Source organism: Phaseolus vulgaris, chromosome 9 (genome assembly GCF_000499845.2).
Source record: "Phaseolus vulgaris cultivar G19833 chromosome 9, P. vulgaris v2.0, whole genome shotgun sequence".
Classification (NCBI taxonomy): domain Eukaryota; kingdom Viridiplantae; phylum Streptophyta; class Magnoliopsida; order Fabales; family Fabaceae; genus Phaseolus; species Phaseolus vulgaris.
In genome coordinates, this window is record NC_023751.2 from 21,553,315 (window position 1) to 21,575,486 (window position 22,172).

At 29.8% G+C, this 22,172-nt stretch overlaps 3 protein-coding genes across 3 annotated transcripts; 1 reads left to right on the forward strand and 2 right to left on the reverse strand.

Moving 5' to 3' along the window:
* Positions 1 to 2,049: 2,049 nt before the first annotated feature.
* Positions 2,050 to 3,400, reverse strand: LOC137821886 (mitochondrial uncoupling protein 4-like). Its single transcript, XM_068626679.1, has one exon. The coding sequence runs from the start codon at positions 3,217 to 3,219 to the stop codon at positions 2,311 to 2,313; it is 909 nt and encodes a 302-aa protein (XP_068482780.1). The 5' UTR covers positions 3,220 to 3,400; the 3' UTR covers positions 2,050 to 2,310.
* A 9,201-nt stretch (positions 3,401 to 12,601) lies between these two features.
* On the forward strand, positions 12,602 to 14,142 carry LOC137821226 (uncharacterized). The gene has a single exon (XM_068625720.1). The coding sequence runs from the start codon at positions 12,989 to 12,991 to the stop codon at positions 13,772 to 13,774; it is 786 nt and encodes a 261-aa protein (XP_068481821.1). The 5' UTR covers positions 12,602 to 12,988; the 3' UTR covers positions 13,775 to 14,142.
* A 4,500-nt stretch (positions 14,143 to 18,642) lies between these two features.
* On the reverse strand, positions 18,643 to 20,814 carry LOC137820589 (aspartyl protease AED3-like). Its single transcript, XM_068624738.1, has one exon. The coding sequence runs from the start codon at positions 20,143 to 20,145 to the stop codon at positions 18,835 to 18,837; it is 1,311 nt and encodes a 436-aa protein (XP_068480839.1). The 5' UTR covers positions 20,146 to 20,814; the 3' UTR covers positions 18,643 to 18,834.
* Between the last annotated feature and the right edge of the window lie 1,358 nt (positions 20,815 to 22,172).

Consider the following 22,172-nt stretch of genomic DNA (forward strand, 5'->3'; position numbering starts at 1 on the left):
GATGATGTAATCATGTTAATTTCAAGTAAAAAATACAGGACATATTTATAAAAAAAACCAAAGTCAATTAGTATTAATTAATAGTGGACACATAAATAATATTTGAGTGTTTACGTAAATGCAAAATTCTAAAAAAAACTAATACAAATGTTACACTTAATGCTTAAAAATGAGAAGAAAAAAATGCAAAAATAAATAAGTCTAGAAAATAAAAACAACAACAATAAAATAAAAACAAAAACCATAAATAAATAAATAAAGATGGCAGAAAAAATAATAATAACTAAAAACATAAAAGGTATAAAATAAAGGAAAAACAAAATAAGATAAAGATAAAAGATATAGAAAAAATCAAATAAATCAAAATAAGATAAATATAAGAGATATAAGACGATACTAAATAAGTATATGTTGATCATAAAAAGGAAAATAAATGAGAGATGATCATTCATTTAATATGTTTTTAGTTATTATTATTTTTTCTGCCATTCTTTATTTATTTCTATTTATGTTTTTATTCATTAATTATATTTCTAACTATTTTAAATACTAAAAATATTTTTTTTAATGCATTCAAAATTAAAATTATAAAAAAAATTACTGGATTGTGCAATTCTCGTCATTAATTATGTTTCATTTTGCACAAACTATTTAATGTACCACTGAAGAAAATATCAAATGAATGATCATCTTTTATTTATTTTCCTTTTTATGATCAACATATACTTATTTAGTATCGCCTTATATCTCTTATCTTTATTTTGTTTGAATTTTTTTATATCTTTTATCTTTATCTTATTTTGTTTTGCCTTTATTTTATATCTTTTATGTTTTTAGTTGTTATTTTTTTTCTGTCATTCTTTATTTATATCTATTTTTTGTTTTTATTTTATTGTTGCTGTTTTTATTTTCTATACTTATTTTTTTGTCTCATTTTTAAGCATTAAGTGTAATATTTGTATTAGTTTTTTTTTAGAATTTTACATTTAGGTAAACACTTCAATATTATTTATGTGTCCACTATTAATTAGTACTAATTGACTTTGTTTTTTTTTTTATAAATATGTCCTGTATTTTTTACTTGAAATTAACATGATTACATCATCAATAATAATAAAAATAAATACTAATTTATGTTTATAGATTCAACTTTTATGTTGTTGTAGAGTTTAATTTTTTATTTTCTTCATTTTAAAAAAAAATAATTGTAAACTAAACATTTTTAATTTATTACTTTTTTATTTTTATTTTGTAAAAACTCATTTATTTATTCATTAATTATATTTCTAATTATTTTAAACATTAAAAATATTTATTTTTTAATGCATTCAAAATTAAAATTATTAAAAAAATAATTATTTATTATTTATTTATTTATTTTTAAAATGGTGCTAGATAGGGAAATAAAAAATAAAAGAGTGCTAGATAGGGAAATAAAAACAAAAGGGTGCTAGATAGGAAAATAAAGATGTAAATGGTGCTAGAATTGAGCCCACTTTAGGGATTATATAATTTAGAAGATGTTAGCAGTTGTAACATGATTACGTTTAAAAGTTAAATCTCCCTTGCATAATTTAAAATTTATGGATTGTAATTGTAACATCCTAAACATAATTACAAAGCCACAACAAACCATGAAACCAAACATGCAAATCAATAGAATTATTCCGAGGTTGTTAAAAGCACATTTATTTAACCATTTATCCAACTAAACGGGAACAAAGCATATTAATGTTTTTAAAATATATTTAAACAATGCAAGCTAATATATAACTCAATATAATTATCCTAAGATTGGTAAACAATATCATAATAGAAACTCGTAACCATGATGCAGAAAATAATGCATACATAAAAGTAGAAAAATATATCTTTGTAAGCCCTATACCAACTAAGAAAAACTCATGTGTCAACAAAAATTCCATACCAAGAAAAAAAAAACACCTGTTCACAAAAAAATCATTAGTATCGTGATAAATTCAGCATTTGAAGGGTGAAGACAAAAAAAATAAAAATAATGAAAAGGTGTCAACTTAATAGACACGAGTATTAATGTTTTTCATAGTAGTTTATTTTCTTAGTAGCAGATGTGTAAAATTACATTTCTAGCATATAAACTCAAACGTTTACACTGTTGGTAGACATATTTGATGAAATTGGAATATAAAAATATGAATCTCCAAGTTAACTAATCCGTAAATAAAAAAGAATCAAAGGTTACAAATGGTTCGTGATCGTCTGAATATGTATCTCAACCAATGAATGAATATTGAATATAGGGAGTGGTCCGTATGGTGTGAAAATCAAAATTCAAAAGTCCTTAAGCAGTTTCCTGACTTGTTCGAGGGTGACAAAGAGCACAACGGTAAAAGGGCCCTGCCTTGAGATTGTAGGGATGAAACCCTTATAAAGGGCAAGAGGTCCTTCAGCCCGAACAGTCTTCAGAGCACAATCCAAGGCCCCATTGTAAGCATCAACCTTCATGTTCATCACCCTTGTCTTTATAACATCAATAGGGTTCGACGCAACAGAAGCCACAAAACCCGCCGCAAAACTCGCTGCCACGTGGGTCCCAAGCCCATCCTCCATCCACCCGCGTCCGAGGATAGTTTCCTTAAACTGGTCGTACGAGGCCAACTGAGAAGCCGTCACGATCATCGCCCGATTCACCGTTAGCGCCGAGCCGCGCCACAGGCTGCCAACCCCCTCCTGATTGCTCATGCGCCGTATCGCGTCGAACACGCCCTTGTAGTTGCGCCGCTCCGCCGCCGGAGCCCGCCCATCGGCCTGCATTCGCACCATGGCCACGTCTGCGGGGTTCCCCACGGCTGCCCCGATCCCTCCGGCGACGAGACCCGCCGTTATCTTTCGCGAGAGGGGAATGGTGCCCTGCTCGGGGTCGGTCCATTGGCGCTTGAGCACGTCGTAGAGGCCCATACGGGTGGTGGAGTACAGGGTCTGGCGGAGCATAGTGGCGGAGACCCCGGAAAAGAGCGCGGCCACGCCCTCCGACTGGACTATGCGGACACCGACGGATATAGGTCCGGAAGGTGGCGGAGGCGGCATTGGAGTGGGCGCGTGAAGCGCAAACGCGGGACGGAGGTTGTGCGTGTGCGTTTCTTGAAGCTGCATGCGAACTTTGATGAGGTCTAGTGGGTGGGTGGTGCAGCCTGCAACGATGGAAGCAACGCCACCTTCGAAAAACCCTTTGAGAGTCATGCTTAGTTGGACAGAAAAGTAGTAGTGTAGTGTATATGAAGTGTATGATTGAAAGTCACAGAGAGAAAGAGAAAAAGTGCTTAGTGTTTTTGGTTTTGGTGTGGAGAGAAGGAAGGGTTTGAAGATGAATATATAGTGGTTGGGTTATTTGTGCGCGTAAGAGAGTCAAAGTAAGAGACGCGCCGGCACAGTTGGACTCTTTCCTTCTGTCGTCAATCCCATAAATGCAAAATCAAATATATATGAAAAATCAAATCTACACAAAACTCGGAAACTCGTTTTATTTTAAATTTCAAAAGATTTTATTAATAAAATAAAATCCAGTATATTTTAAAAAATTGAGATTTGAAAAGACTTTTCAAAAAAACTCCGTTAGATTTTAAACTTTTTTTTGCGACTATACTATTCTTTACATTCTTTTGAAAATACTTCTATGTTTTAGATTTTTAATTTAGACTTTCAAATATTTTTAAAATGTGAAACAGTATTATTTCAAACGATTTTATCAAGTTATAATTTCATGCCTTTAAAAAATACAAAATATTTATATATTTTCTTTGTGAATACAAATGAATTTTAGTGGCAGCTAATATTTATTATTATAAAATAATAATATTATGATAATAAATTATTTTCAATATTGAATAATATAATATATTTTTAAAAATATTCTAAAAATTCTAAAAACAAATATTTGGAATTAAAAATTTAATAAAAAAAAATTCAAACATCTATTACCAGATCCAATTGCTTATTAAATTAATAATCAGTTTGTCTCAATCTGTTAAAATCCGATTCATTCACAAAAAGTTTTAAAATTTTAATTTAATACACGCCTTAGTCTAAATTCAAACAACACACCTATGAAAAAATAAAGAGTAACTAGTAATAATATTTCATTATGTATTTGAATTTAGATCTATAAATATATTGTTTTCGTCATTTTAATAGTATATTTATAAGATTTCTTTATTTACTATTTCCATAATATATATATATATATATATATATATAAAGTGAAAAGTAGTAGTATATAATAAGAGAATAATTATTGAATTTTGAAAAATACAGTTATAATTTATCAAGTTCTAATTTCATGCATTTATAAAATAAGTAAATTTTTTTAAATGGTATATTTAAATTTTTATGTTATTGTTAATCATATAAATGGGACATTTAATATTTAAATTTATTTTTTATTATATATTGACATTTATTTATATTTTTTTAGAATGTAAGAATAAGATTAAAATTGAAAAAATCAAATTGTTAAGATTGAAAGATACTTTGTGAATTGGTGGGACACCAAAATCTTCTTAGTGGACCTATATCACTTTTGTATGATCACAATTATATATATTTCTTAGACATTTGAGGTACCAATAAATGTATAAATGTGTATTTAGATGGGAGAGAAGATGTGTGAGGATTTGAGAAATGATATCTGGGATTTAAGAGAAAAATTTGAAGAAAATGAATATGTTTGGATTACGGTATGTTAGAGTGAATGTGTGATGAAAATTTATTGAAATTTGTGACTTATGTGATGATTGTCAGAAAAATTTAAAAATATTTAAATAATGAAATATGAAGTATTTTTTTGGATAAATTTGAATTAGTTAAAATTTTGAATATTATTTTCAATATCATTAAATAATTAATTTTTAAAAAATACGAGTTTTTTTTCATTAAATATGAATTTTTTTCATAAAAATAATAAATTTGTGAGTGACAGTGAGATTTAAATTTAAAATTTTTTATTTAATAAAAGATTAACATTACAATTTTTTTATATTTAAAAACCAAACTAATTTATTTATGTCTTTATTTTTTAATTAATAATAATATGATATACTTTTTTATACAAATAACTATATTTATTTTTAATATATTATAACTTTATTTTTATTATTAATAATAAATAATAATTATTAACAGTATTATTAAATATTTTAATTAATAGAAAAATATATAATTAATTCTTATTAATAATATTATTATTTAATAATTTATTTAATTTATATTTATTATCATTATTTTAATTTTTTTTTTTAATTATTATTATTATTTATAATTTTATCATATTATATATTATTATAATTTAAATATTTAAATATTATATTATTAATATTTATTATTACTATAAATATATAAATAATTTTATATAATTATTATTTATTTTATTATTATATTATATAATTATATAATATTATTATAATGAATTAAATTATTAAACTTATATGCGTGATTATGGATATTATATTATCAAATTTATATACTATATTATACATAATTATGTATATAATTTTTATAATATAATAATTATTTTTTATTTTTTATTAATTTATATATATAATATTTTTTATTTTAGTATAACTATAGATAATATTTATATTTTTATTATAAATATACTTAATATTTTTATTTTATAATATGATCTTATCTTTTATTTTATTTTTATTTTATTTATTTTCAATTGTCAAAATTTGGAATAAATTAGATAATGAGGATATGATTTTCACTATTTACAAAGATCTTCTTCCTCACTTCTGGACACCACTCAATATAAATAGTCGATATTAATGTTTATTCTTTTTCTGAACAGTCCTTAGATAATAAATGTATATTTTATTTATCTATATATTTTATCTTATCTATATATTTTATGATAGACTTTTCATTCTTATTTTTGCTGATCCAATTCTATAATAGATTATTAAAGATGTAACTTTGATTAGTGATTTGGTTTTGAATAAATAAAGGGTGTTATTAGTTAGTTTGGTGAGGTGTTTTATTTTATGATTAATTGAAAAAAAATGTGTTTTATTGTATGATTAACAATGAATACTGTATAAAACAGAACATATATTAATTATCAACTTTGTAAAACGAAATAATTGAATTAAAATTGTATAAATTCCTCTCATTTTACGTGTTAAATTTAATAAAAAAACGGAATCAAATGATTATGTATATATTTCAAATTTTGACATATATAATGGTAATATAAAATAATTTTAAATTAATATAATTTTTTTGTAAACATAAAGTATTTGAAAATAAATAACAATGAATGAGTTTTACGAATATACTTTTTAATTAAAATTTAGGAATGATTAAATTTTAACTATCCTATAAATATTGGTATTTCCAACTGAGTCATTATTAGAAAATTGTTATATTTAGTATCCTGAAAATTTTTGTTGTAGATGATGTAGTTGTTATCGTTAATCACGATTGTTTATATGTCTTCATGTAAAAAATGAAAAAAAATTAAATAATTAAGTTTCAAATCTTCCATGAGTTTTAGTATTTTCAATTAAATTTATATTAAAAAACTTTGTTTTATTATGATCAAGATCTTTATATTTCTTAATAGAGTCTTTATCGTTTGATTTTGATTTCAATTGAAATAATGTGATCATATGATTTTTTGCAATAGTTTTAAGCATAACATTACGAATTTGGACAATAAAAAAGAGAGTATAAAACCTTAATTATCTTCATAAAAAACGATATTGATCAATTTTTTAAAAATTGAATACTAAAACAAAAATAAAATCAACTACATGAAGATACAAAATAATGTCATTTAAATAAGTAAGATTTAAGAGTTTCATTTTTTTAGTCAAACTTTGTGATGTTATATTTGAGACTACAATATCAAATAATCACATTACCCGAGTAAATGGCAAGGATTCAATTTAAAAATATAAAAATTTGGATACTACATAGAACAAAAAGTTTTAATAAACACTTAATTAAAAATATTTAAATTTATTAGACACTTAAAACTTATGTTATTTTTGTTTTCCATGAAAAAATAGATTACTCAATAAATAAAAATTAAACACTCAATAAGATAAATTAAATTGATAAAAATTTAAAACTCAATTAAACCTAAAATTTACCCAGTAATATAAATAAAGTAACAGTTAGTGTGAATGATATTATCTTGACAGGTATATAGTCTACAATTAAATAAAAAGTATATATATATATATATATATAATATTTAAATGAGAATATGATTACTCTTCATATGTGTATATGCTTTACAAATAATATTTATATGCTTTATAAATAACCAATAATATATATGTATATATATATATATATATCCAATATTTTTATTGGCTACACTTTAAATTTTTCTTATATTATTCTTTTTCATGATGACAATCTCAATCTTATCAATGGCGTGATAAGGTTTTAGTGTCCGCAAAAAGTATCTATACAAAGTTTTTTTAACGTGCAAGTAAGCTATTTTGATATTAAAAATATAAATATTATAATAAATACGTATTTTCTTTTAGTTGTGATGAATCTATTTATAAAATTATGTTTGAATCTTAATGGATCTGGATTAACACGAGCATTCTTGATAATATATTATTAGTCTGACATTGATACAATTTAATTATTGTAAAAAAATATTAACCAAAATATTGTTTTAGGAATTTAATTGTTGTAAGAAAATCTTAATCAAAATACTATTTTAGGTGGCCCTGTTCGATTATGCTGCCGAATCAATCTCAAATACAATTTAATTTTGTTGATAAATAACAAGAATTGGGAGAAATTTATGAAGTGGCGTAACTTTATAAAAAAATATTAAAATGAATAGATTTATAAAAAATTATTTAGATAAATAAATTGTACTTCAAAATACGATTTTAAAATAAACAAATAGTATTCTAATGCATGACTTTGCTTTATTCATTTTCTTTACAATTTTTAGAGAAGTTGTACGTGTGCGCTGGAATTTTAAGTTTTTTCTTTTAAATAAATTGTGCTAACTTAATGACTCTAACTTTTTATTATTATTATTATTATTTATTCTAACCTTGTATGTGAACAGGAAATTTTACAATTTTTAAAACATTCACGTATTTTAAATTTAAATCCATCTCATTTTAAATTCTTTTATTTTTAAAATATTTTATTTGGATTGATAATTTAAATTTAATAAATTTTTATTTTTATTTTGACATGTTATGTCCCAAGTTACTCTCATTTAATAACAATATATCCATTGTTAATAGCATGGGGTGAGGTTTGTAAAATGTTTTTGCATGTGTTTGGGTTAGAAAAAGAGAAAAAATGAAATCCAATGGAATGCTGCAAATAGAAAGGACATGTGTATAAGTCTCCTCCATTTTTATTAGTCGCCACATTCTTGTATTGAAATCCTGATAGCCGCCACATTTGAAATTGGAAAGAAATAAAACGTTAGAAATAATAATCGCTAGAACAATTTTTATATTTTAAAAATAAAACTCGTGCATACCGATTTATTTGAAAGTTGAAAAAGAAATAATAAAACAAAATCATACCTTTCAGTACAAGTCCTTCGTTTTAATGCTCTCGTCAGGTCTCTCCTGCTTCAATTACAGAGGCAATAAGGAACCGCTTCCACACCTTTGGTGGGAACAAAAATGAAAGAGAAGAAAGCAATTGTGAAAGATAAGAAAACTGAAAAATATTATTGAGAAGTGAAAATTACATAAAATCCTAAAAGGGATTTAAATACAAGGATGCAACTATAAACATAACAACATAAACATAACAATAAAATTGGCACTAGTACAAAAACAACACATTAAGGACGGTTAAAAAGATTATATAAAAACAGTTTTAGAATCGTTGTTATTGTGAGTGTCGTTATAAATCATTTATTTATAACGACGATTTCAGAATTGTCGTTATAAAATTAATTTAATAACGATTTTAAAATCGTCATTGTTCTACCAAATAACAATAATTTTTTTTAAAAAAAAATACACTTAATGATGATTCTCCACTAGAGTCGTCGTTATATATGCTTTTTAAAGACGATTCTAATGAAGAATCGTCGTTATAAGTGTATTTAAAAAAAAATATTTTTTATTATATTTTTACTCTAATATAATTTTGCATAAAATATCAAATTTCCAAAACAATAATACATGTAATATCATAATTCAAATATATAAAAGTGTACAAAAGGTTCTATAAATATATGAAAAAATTTGATGTAATTCTAAAGTGTTATACATAGTTACCTTAAGGTACATCCAAGTGAGTTTCTTTGCATTTGCACTTGCATTTCTCCCACCACTTAACATGTTATACTCAAAATAAGCACTGAAATAATAAGATTTCAAGTTAGAACACACGCATAAGATTATGTAATGTAATATATGAGTATTAAATAAATTTGTGAATGTATAATGTAATCATAATGGTTTGATAAATCTTTAATTTATACTAGAAAACATCATGTACAATTTCATAATTTTTAAATAAGTGTAAGTATGAGAACTAAAACCTCAAAATACCTAAAAAATACCCAAATAATACTAAAAAATAAAAAAAATGATAGTAATTGATGGATTTTTGGAATTCTAACAACTAGATTTGTTACCTCGTTTCGAACAACTTTCATTTTTTACGCATCTTCATCCACCTTCTCTATCAAAAGTTATGATCGTTTGAAGTTTTGCCACAATAATTTTTGACAACTCCAAATCTATCACTCTTCTCTTCAATCTGAGGACTCCTCCATCAAATATACACTAAATTAAGATCACACAAAAAAATTTGGATCAAAAATCAATTTCTACCTATTTTTAATGAATTTTACAATTCTGCCTTACCTTGTTCGTCCATCTAGTATCTCAAGACCCATTTTATGTTTATTATATTAATTCACAATGCAAATATTATCTAATTCAAAACCCTCTAAATCAAAATTGCCAAAGGTCGAACACCTCAGACTCAGAACCAACAAACACGTTCTATTCACAAATTTATTAAAAATAGTAAAAAGTATTAAAACCCTAACCTGCAGAAAAGAATTGCACAGATGAGATGAGGAACAAAAGCAACGTTCTTCTTCGATAGTAGTGCGCGGTTGTAGGAGGAAGGGAGGCGGGCAACACAACCTTAGGGTTGGCCGTGCGAGCGTAAGGGGGGTGGCGTGTTTGAGGGCAGGTGACAAAGCAGCGCCTAGTGCAATGAAGGTGAAGTGAGAGTGAGAGGAAAAAAATGAAGTGAGGAGAGAGTGAAGGGAGCCCGCGCAGAAAAAAAACACTCCAAGAGACATATAACAACGGTTCAACCAGGAAGTGAACCGTCGTTAAAAATAATAGAAACACACATATAACAATGGTTCAGGCGGGAACCGTCATTAAAGAACTGAAATTTTGCGAAAAACTACAAAAATGTCATCATCTCTTTTATAACGATTGTTCTTTACGGACCGTCTTTATAGGACGTCGTATAATTTATATTTTATACTAGTGTGGAAAGAAAAAAGTCCAATAGAGAATGTTGAATTGAGTAGTGGGTAGAGGCTTGGCGAAGAAGTTTGCAGCTTGTAATGAGGAAGAAATAGGGAGAAGTTTGAGAAGGTCTCTGTTGAGTTTCTCCCTGACAACATGGCAGTTGATCTCAATGTGTTTAGTGCGTTCATGAAAGACTTCATTGTGCGAAATCTGGATAAGAGATTGGTTATCACAATAGAGAAGAGTTGGATGCTGATGTTGAATGTGTAAATCATGCAACAAGTATGTTATCCATTGAAGCTCACAAGTGGTTGCAGCAAGGGCATGATATTCTGCCTTAGATGAGCTTCTAAATATGGTTTGTTGTTTTTTGGATTTCCAAGATATGAGAGACTCCCCCTAATATATAGAAAAACCAATTATGGATTTGTGAGTTTCAAGGCATGTAGCCCAATCATAATCACTATATGCCTTTAATTGAATAGGAGATTTACTGTGTAAGAATATACATGTGCCAGGAGTTCATTTAAGATAGTGAAGAATGCACATTGTTGCTAATTGATGCTCATTGGTTAGGTGTGAGACGAACTGATTTAGGTGATTAACTGAGAAGGAGATGTCAGGTCGGGTGTTGGTCAGATAAATGAGATGTCCTATCAGTCGTCTATAAGAAATTGATTGTACATCTCCAAGGGGAATGCCTTTTGTGGACGAGAGTTTAGTATTGTAAACCATTGGTGTAGGAGCAGGAGCACATCCTAGCATGCTAATGTCTTTGAGCAGGTCCAAAATGTACTTTCGCTGACTCAAGTGAATGTTAGTCACTTCAATACCAAGAAAATAACAAAAAAAATTTTCTAAAATGGTCTCTAATTTAGTTACTAACTAATTAATTTTTGTCTCTAAAATTGATTTCTATTTCATGATTTTCTTGTAGTGAATGAGATGTAAGAAATTATTTAAATCCATTAATTTGCCACTTAATTTTTATTTTATTTTTTTAGTAAAATTGATAACTTTAGTTCAAATAAAATGTATACTATATTAACAACTTCAGTTGAATTCTTTTTTTCTTTCAAAAAGTATAACTAATATTTTTTAAAATAAAAATATGTATATAATATTTTAGAAATAGTTTAAAATTACATGAAATCAACCATGCTGTGAAATTTTTTATTTTATAGATAATATCAAAAATATAATTTTGTTTTATTTAAAAATATTTTAAATAAATTAGGTTAAAAATAATTTGTGTGATAAATTTAAAATATTTAATATTTTTTAAATATTGTTAAAGTTAAAAATACTTTTGTAATTCATAAACATAATTTCAAAATTTTTAAAACAATTTTTTTAGTCCTATTTATTTAAAATACTTCATATATATTTTTAATATACCAAAACTTGATTTAAGATAAGTTTTTTTTTTTCAAAACAAAATTTAGTTTTAATTCTTCAATTTTATATATGATTTTTTAAATCAAACAAAATTAAATTTTTGATATTATATATTTATAAAATAAAAAATTTCACAACATTCTTATTCTTATTCAGTTAATTTAATTTTAAATGATTTTTAAATAATTACTATATATCTATTATAAAAAATATTAATTATCATTTTTTAAAGAATAAAAAATTCAACTGAAATTGACAACCGTTTAAATACAATACACTGAGATCACTAACATAGTGTATGATCTTTATATTTTATTTGAAGAGAAGTTGCCAACTAGGTTAACAATTTGATTAAAAAAAAATTAATGAATTTAATTAATTTCCTGCACCCAATTTCACTACTTCATATATTAAATGTCTATTTTTGTCAATTTTCTGGCACTTGACTATTTCAGCAATTGGGTTATCAAATTTTGTTGAATTGAATTTGTCTGTTTCTTTAGTGGTGTGAAATTATTATGACCTTTGTTTCTGTTATATCAAACCAGATTAAACCTAAAAGAAGGTGGAGGACTAAATCCACGGTGGTGGACGTAGTTATGAACGCATGAAATGCAGAATTTTGTGAAGAGATAAACCTAAATAGCGAACGGTGTAACTGAATTGTCGTGGAGGCAAGCTTTTGTTCCACGGAAGCTTCTTCCATATAATCTCTGAAAAGACATCCTATCGAAACCCCACCCAAAAGCTAAGATTAATAGTTCCTCTTCTCTGTCTTCCTTCTTCGTTTCACGATGGGAATTGTCGATCCAGACGTATATTTCCACTGATATATATCTGTGATCCACAAAAACCATCTTCCATATCTGGGCGAAATTAAAGAAATGGAAGTGCAGCGGATGAGGGACTTGTTAACACTTTGGTCCACGTTGAAAACTAAACGTGTTGCCCATGTCGGTGGAAACCACACCGCTGCTAGGTTTTGCACTCGCTAATACACCTTTTTGCCTCTCCTTTTTTTCTTCTTCTTGTTAAACACAAACACACAGATAATTTTTTTTACTTGAATTTCTGTCCCACATCACTTTAATTTTTCTATTATCATGAATTCTACACGTTATGTCTTCTTCCCACTTTTGGCATTCTTCATATTGGCTTCTTTGGTATTCATTATGAGATCACCCTTGCTGAGAGAAATCTCCTCCACCAGCACCGACGAGTTTCTGTCGGTTATACTCCGCGAATTAACCCAGCAAGGGGTCAGGGAGGAAACACAAGAGAAAGCAGTTAGCGAAGCGGACTCCCCCGTTCCGGTTGCGCCCAGAAAGATGTGTGGTTACACGAGGGAGGCGAAGAAAGCGGCTTTGCAGCAACTGGAGGACGTGCTTCTTGAGCCGCCGAGAGCGGCCTCTGGGAAGTCGCGGAAGTACTTTAAGCGCACGCGGTTCTTGCCGGATTTGATGGCTGACTCTTTGGAGAGCTACCCTCGGCGCGTTTTCATCGACGTTGAGTCGTCAGGGGAAGAGGAAGGAAACGGAGCGAAGTGGTTTACGGAAAAGTACCCGACGAGGAACACGCATTTCGAGATGTACGATGTGAAGCTGGTGGCGGAAGAAGTGGAGGAAAAGGAGGAGATAGGGATTTCGGATTGGTTGAGGAAGAATGTGAAGGAGGAAGAGTACGTGGTGATGAAAGCTAATGCTGAAGTGGTGGAGGATATGATGAAGAGCAACTCCATTGGGCTGGTGGACGAGCTGTTCTTGGAATGCAAGTGTAACCTGGGAAGGAGCAGAAGAGGAAACAACTCTGGAAGAGCCTATTGGGAGTGTTTGGCTCTGTATGGCCAGTTAAGGGATGAGGGTGTGGCAGTGCACCAGTGGTGGAATTAGGGTAAATAAACTATTCGTCACTTTCACGAACAAAACACTGTACTTTCGAGAGAACTTTCATAACTACTACTACATCTTCCTGTGTGTGAATGTAGAGAAGGATCAAGAGAAACAATTTTCTGGTTCTGATGATTAATGTTTCATTTATGCTGTTTAGGGTTATTTATGAAAGTGTACGAACGATTTGGAAGGGTCGTTTAAAGTAAAGAGCCATTAGATTCCACAGTGAACCAATTTAGGCTTTATTGGAGGATCACATGAGTAGATCTTTACTCCCCAACATCTTTCCATGTTATAGTTTTGTCACTGTTAACATCGTGTAGCTTTAAAAGTTCTCTCATTAATTAATATAACTTTTATTATTATTATTGAAGTGTCTCTTTTAATTTATTTATTTATTATTGATAAAAAAATAATTTTCATTATTATTTATTAATATAAAGCATTTTTTAAATACTTTTTATATAATAATATGTTATAAGTTTATAATAATTATATTTTTTAAATTAATATATGGTAAATTTATAGATGTCTTATAAAAAAATAAAACACTAATTTGTTTGGCAGAATAATATATGTAATACAAATATATTAACACAATTACATTCTTGTATTTAAATGCATTTTGTTATATCTCCTTTCAATTCAATGCAAGTTCTTCAATTTTATGTTATCTTTAATGCATGTCTTTACTTGTTAGGCTGCAATGTTTTCCCCTGAGTAATTGTCTTGTATGTCATATTTTCATGTAGATGTATGTTCCCAAGTTGGTGTTTTCACTGTAGCTTACATGTATAACGTGCGGATTCGGTTTTGGAGTTATGTTTAGTAGTTTTGGGGATACCATTATACAAGTGTTTTTCAAATTCAAATTTTTGGTTTAAAATAATAGTTTAATTACTTTTAAAAATTTAACTTTTCGATTTAAAACAATAGTTTAACTGTATTTTTCAAATTTAACTTTTCACTTTAAAATAATAGTTTAGCCGATTTTTCAAATTCAATTTTTTTTAAAGTAATAGTTTAATGTTAATATTATAAAGGATAAAAACATTTTTTTAAATATGCTTAAAATTTATCTTTTTACATTATAAGTTTATAATAATTGTAATATTATTGAATTAATATATGTTTTTCGAACTAACTATTGGATGCTCCTTAAATACGTTGGTATAATGGTTTTGGGTTTGTATTTAGTTAGGATTATTGGCGATTCGTTATCCGTCTTTATGTGAAGAGGTAAAAGCAAGTTTGCACGGACCTGAAGGTGTCTGGGTTCTTTTTAATGCTTTAGACTTTTTTTTTTGGAAGGTTATGCTGAGATCATAACTTAGTGTATAGAGTTGGAATATTTTTAAAATTCTCTACAATTTGTTCTTACTCAAAGGCGATTATGGGTTTTGGATTGGTTTAAGAGTTAGAAATTCTCCTTTGAACCAACAGAAAATAATTTTTCGATCCAATGTTCTTCTTCAATTCTTTCATTCATAAATAGTTTCTTCCTGAATCTGAAAATTTCTCTGTTTTTCTCATTTAACTGATTAGGATGTTGGTTAAAAACTGTTTTCCCCCTTTTATCATTGATTTATTTATTTATTTAGTTATTATTCTGTTTAAATAAAAAAGAAAATAATGTTTTGTGTTTCAGCTTCTTTAGACAAGATATGAGGGCGAATATTATTTTTTGTTTTTGAAATATATTGGTCGTCCAACCTTCGTGCCCCCATACCATTCGTCACTGGCCTTTGTTCGACCCATGTTTTAAGTCTTTACTCAGTGATCTCTAAGTAATGGATCTTGGGTTACGATAAATGAAAGATTGACGTATTTCTCTTACTCAGATTGGTGATTGTAACGGTACCGGTATGGTCGACCGACATCATGACGTGTCTTGGTCTTCCTGCCCAAGATGACCGAGACACACGTTGACATGTCCCAGTCTTTCTGATCGAGCTGGCAGAGACACCACGGGCGGCCCGGTCGACTGACACGTGCAACCATTAACTCTCAAACCAAGGTTAGTGAAGCTAAACCATCATTAAGGATTAGGTAATGCAACCCTAAGTGAGATCCATTCCACTAATCAGACCCAATGAGGTAAGTCCATTAAAATAATATAAATAACACACATTCCAAGGAACAAGGTACGTCATTTATTACTGTGCAACTTACTTGAGTGCCGATCACCCGCTTTACTGACTTGAGCGTCAAAGTGCCTTCTGCAGGTATCCCCCCATTCGGTATTCACCCGAGACCGAGAGCCGAAGGAGAAGCACGAAGGCGAGAAAGATCCTAGTGAAGCCCTAGCAAACTGCCCGACCGAAGGAGGAAGACGAAGACTTCAATAATTCTCTAAGTCTCATCTCCCTAGTAAGAACAATAACCTTTATGATGTATGATGTATTTGAGAAATTGATGTTTGGTGATTCATGTTTAACGTTTTGTCCAAGTTTGGAAGTTGTTGTGTGTTTTTGTGCAGGTTCTATGGCTTTCATATCTCTCTCACGGTTTGATGTTTATGGCTCTCAGGTGTTTGGCTTACTTCTACTTGTTGGCAAAGAACCTGCTTAGTTGTTGGAATATTTTGTTTTCTTTCGTGAGAATGTGATTCCTTTAGAGGGTTGATGTAATTGTATTTGTTGTGTTCATGCCTTGTGCTCTGTCTATGTCAATCTAGTTGACGTATTATAGTGTTTGTTCAGCTGGTTGAGTGTTAAGAAATTTCATATAGATTTTTCTGTATAAGAGTTGAGACACCCCTGAAGTGTCTCATTTTATTTTATTTATTCTTTGTTAATAAAAAAAAACAAGCTAGGACATCACAATTACTAAGATAACATGTGATGTTAACTTCAATATATTATGATGAAGTGGTGCTCACTTACCAAATTGTGCAAATGAACATGTTGACTGAAAACACCAAATGGAGGGATCATTCTAAGAATGTGAAATGCTAAAAATTTACTATTCAATTACAGTTAAATCATTGATGTGTTTTTTTTTGTTAAACTATTGTTTTGTCCGTTTATTGAATTACAAATGGGACAATAAATTACATTGAGATTTTGCAAACTCAAATAATAGTACAAAAATATAGAAAGGACGAACGAGTGCCCTAGGGGATCTTCATCTCATAAACTATCAAATTTCCTACATACATACGGAAAGAGGCAACAAGTTTTTAAATATCTTATCTTATTCAGTACATGTAGACAATTTTTTTTAAGTCATAAATAGATATTGGAAGTTGTATTTTGATCCTACATACGGAGAAGGTAACATGTTTTTACAAATTTTATCTTATTCAACACATGAAATTTTAGTTTTTTCAGGTTAGAAATAGGTGTTGAAAGTCAAATCTCAATCCTTCAAATGAAATTTTAGTTTTTTCAAGTTAGAAATAGGTGTTAGAAGTCAAATCTCAATCCTTCAAACAAAAATGTAAGCTTTTAAATATCTTATTTGGTACATGAAATTTTATGTTATGAAAATAGATGTTGAAGTCACATTGTAGTGTATACATATAAAGAGGTAAGTAGGCATAAGAAGTCATATTTTGGTATTAGAGTATTGAAGTATAAAACACTTCTTTACATGTTAAACTAAAACAAAGTACAAATGAAAGTGTAGGGGTTGGTAGGATAATGACATAGTTTTAAGCAATTCTTTGCTCAGATTTAAAAATTTGTGTAGTGATAGGTAAGATTTTGATCTACCAAATTTTTAAGATTAATTAAGAAAATTAGGATTTGGCTATTAACAACTATCTTACATAAATATAGAGAAATTTTATTACAATTAATCCAAAATAAACATATTATCTAAAAATAATTTAGTGACTAATATAATAAATCACAATATGCGTAACTATGGTCAAAATAATAATTAATTAAAGAATAAATAATAAAATGAGATAACAAAGAACACGGACCTTAAGACGTAGAGAAAATATGACGCGCTAAATGTTCTAGCAAAAGAAGTTAGCATATTTCTTAGTTAGAATAATTATAATCCGACTTATGTTGTAAAAACTTTATATGAAGATGATCTTTGGAGATTTAAACAATTACTCTATCACCTAATTTTATGGTAATACAGTCTAAAAAAATATTTTTTTGTGATGATAAAGAAAAGAGAGAACGAAAAACAAAATTATAAATATATCATTAAAAAAATGGTATCTTTTGCAAAATCACTTTTAAAATTGGGCTAGTGAAGTGTTTCCAAAAAGTGTCATTTTTATAAGTTATAATACGTTTAATGTCGAGTGCTCCGTGAAAAATAGAGCATAGATTGCGTAGGTATGGAATTTTAACGAGTAAAAAAGCTATGTATACTATAAGCTTTTATCGCACTTTTTATATGATTATTTTCTGTCTCTTTTTATCATGATACTAATACTAATGTAATCTCAGCTTAACTTTTGTTACTCTATTTTTTTTCAAAAAAAGTGCAATTTGTTTATTAAAAGTTTACATAAATACTATTTCTCAATGATAGTAGCCAAGAATTACTCGATTATATCATCTCATGCATTACACCGAATAAATCAAGTCCGTTACTCTCATTTTTTTGGTAAATCTAATGGTGATTTATATGGCCTCTTGCGTGTGTCCAAAATACAGATAAAAACAAGGTGAACCCATTCACGGACTCACGATTTTCGTGCATAAACTAAACAAGATTCCTAAAGAAAAGACAATTTCCCTAACCACTTATCACGGGTTGGAAGTAAATGGTCCCATATATTACCCAACTAAGCAACATCCTTACTAATTCATATCGCATTATTAACTTTATCAAACATCATTAAAATCATGAATTGGTTACAACATGGAGTGATAAATATTTTTTTCTATCAAATGAAATAATATAAAATTATATCATGCCATATAACATTTATAAACTTGTCTTTGAACTAACACTTTCAAAGGTAATATATATTACTCCTATTTCACATTCAATAACTTCTTCTTCCAAAGGCAAAGACACAGAAGGCAAGCTTATTCACCAAAAGATAAGAAAAGGACTATTACAATAAAACAATAACATCCACCTAATTAGTTACAAACCTCACGGGCTATGCCAACCTTATTATTCACGGTATCAAACAAAATCCTCAGATTCTGTTGCTGAAAGTTCGCAATTACGTTCAAAACCGAGTTCACATTATCCGGCGCCGCCGCCATCGCAAGACAAGCCAGTGATCCGGCACTGCTGTGAATCAAGCTGTTCTCCAATGGCAGCTTCAGGTCCAATTCCTCGAAGTGAAGGGTAATTGGCGGTGCCAGTGTTTCGTACGTCTTCACAAAACATGTGTCGAAAGCTCCAATGCTCGAGAACGTGCCACCCACCTGCTTCCTGAACTCTTCCCTCACCGCGTTGTACACGGGCTCTACGAACCGAGTTATCACGGTGCCCGAATCAATTATGGTTCCGGATCCGTTATATGGGTTGAACTCAAGATACTCGCTGGGGAAAGGTACGAGGACGCGCCCCACGCTGATTCCAGTGAAGTTCACGTAGTAAAGAGAAGGCCGGTGGGGGTTACGCAGAAGCGGGGTGGTCCGGATGCTCTTGGGCTGGCCCACAGGCCCGAGTTTGAGCGACCCGGAGAAGTAGTACGATTTGAAGCTTGGGAGGCAGTAAGAGAATACACCGGAGTAGTTTGTCCCGGGCTGGGAGAGAAGCGACAGTGAGCCGCGACCCAGACCCAAAAGCCCTTGGGCCGGAACTGAGGCTCCGGTGATGGCGTTGACGCAACCGAAGGAGTAGTTAGGGATAACATCAGCTCCTAATCTGAAGGAGTCTTGGACGAGCGTGGCGGAGAAAGAGGAGCCAGCATAGGACTGGTTGAAGGAGCAGGCGCCGGTTCCTGTGGCGGGGCAGGAAAGGCCACGGACCTGACCGCACTGGGGTACGGAGCAGTCCAATGGGCTGTAGCTGGTGGAGGCTTTGGGGGAGAAGGTGGTGGTAGAGCAGCCCGTGCAGCCGGAGCAAGGGACGAAGGCCTCGTCGGTGCTGGTGTCCAAAACCATGAACAAAAGTTGACCGGGGGTTCCCAGTTTGACCCTGACGACGTAGTTACCAATGTTGAAGGCTTGGCCCGAAGCGATTGGGGCGGAGGAGACGGTCTTCTGAGCTAACAAGGTGGACAAGTACCTGACCCGGAGTGGGTCTTTTGAGGCCATGGTTACAATTCTGGTCTCCCAGGAGTCTGCCTTGGGTGGCTTGAACGGTGAGCATTTGCTGTAGATGGGAATGACGTTGAGGTCGGACTCATCCGGTTGAGAGGCACAAGGGTCAGTGGCATTGCCACTCATTACCCAAACTACACACAAAAACAAGGCAATGCTGAACTTAGCATCCATTGTTGGTGTGGATGAAGATATCTACTGCTACTACTAATAGCTATTAGAGTGGTTGGTGTGCATGCATGGCGGGGAGTGAGACCATTAATATAGAGGCGGAAACAAGAGGTGGTTGTAAATTTACATAAACATCCTTCTCACATTGCAAATTTAATTATTATTCTTAACTTTTGATATTATCTTTCCATGCATAACTCTGGACCTCCAGGAATATTCAATGATACTTTCACAGTGTCTTTATTTTATATGAATTTGGGAAGAGCTATAGTATGGAGTTGAGTGCATTGATAATTTAAAGTGTTACAGAAGGGTGCTGTTTGGGCAGATGTGGAGTGTTTTTAGTGTTGGTACGTTATAGCAGAAGAGTGGTGTTTGTTGAAATTATTGGACCTTTAAATTTGTTTTGATTAATTAGGCATTGTAATTGAGTGATTAAGCTAAGATTTTTGAGAATTTTTGAGAAGCAGAAGTGAAAGGATAAGAATTAGAAAGAGGGAAAGAAAGTAGTGGTGATCTGAATAATTGGCGGGATTAGGATAATTTTTGTCCTTACATTGATATTGCAGGAGATGCGGTCGGTCACGGGCACTCCAACACTTTTTTCATGCATACATGGGCCCTCATTTCGAAATGAGAAATGATACTTTCTTGCTTATAAATATAAACAATTTCCTCAAGTTCCTTTTCTTGCTCCTTACCTCACTTCTGCTTGCCAAAGTAAGTCAATTACCCAGTTTTTTCCATTTTTCATTTTTAAAATGTATATATTATAAAAATATTTAATTCCATAAATTAAAAGTATTAATTTTTTACATATTAAATTATTTAATTATAATAAATAATTAAAAAATAATTTATAAAAGTTAATGAGTGAATATTGATATATTTCAAACAACACAGTCATATTATAATTTTTTAAAGGTAAATAGTCGGTACAATAAATTTGTATATTTCATTTTTAGTATAATAGAAAATAATTTTAATATAAAATTTTAATTTTATTAGTTTTGAATCAAATCTGTTAGTCGTTTTATTATATGTTTGGTGTCTAATACTTGTGACATATTATGATGTAAAACAATTAAGTTAATAATTAATGATAAACATGAGAGGGGTGTAGAATAGTGTCTTGCCCGGTTGTGATCATCAACTGATATGATTGATTGTTTGGAACGACATTATATTAGAAATTTAAAATGATTGATAAGTTTAAATTTCGATTCAAAATTTAATTTATTTATGTTGTTATAATTAAATTAAGTTGATTTTAAAAAATTGTGATAATTTAAATTTAATATAAATAATGTTTTAATTCATCTTTATAAATAAGTGAATGCCAATTTTCAAATATTATTTGTTGTTTTGATTTTTAAATATTAATTTGAGTGGTGAAAAAAATTTTACATGTACTTTCGATTCGACTAAGCTTTGAGAAAGACTTCTTCAAAATTAACAAGGTAGAGAAGAAGATACATTCTTAATCCATACAAAACAATTTTCGTCCATTATAGGACCGAGTAGGAACAAAACATAAATTCAATGATACTTACAAGAAATATGACCAACGATCAAAGGATCACAGACCCAAGAGTATCCAAAGCACATGACCCTTATCTTTAGAAGGAGAAAACGGATATGAAATAGAGAATTACTGAATAAATTTGTATTCTCAAATAGGAGAAAGAGGTGATGAGAAGGAAGATCAAAGGGACAGACCCACATCTTTTCGATAACATCTTCAAACACTTAAACTCTCACAACCGTCTCAAATATATTGTACATGGCCGACTGAGATGGTTGACCAAAATCATACCGAGACCATCTAAAGAGTGTAATCTACATGTCGAGATCGTTTACATGAAATACATTGTCAACATTTTCTTATAACATCTTCAAAAATTTAGGTTGAGATCATCGAACAAGGAGATCATACATGGTCGAAATGACCTACATGATATTGATATGAGTCTACTTAAAACTGAGATATATGATCAATACACTTAGACTCTTAGGACCATCTAAATTGT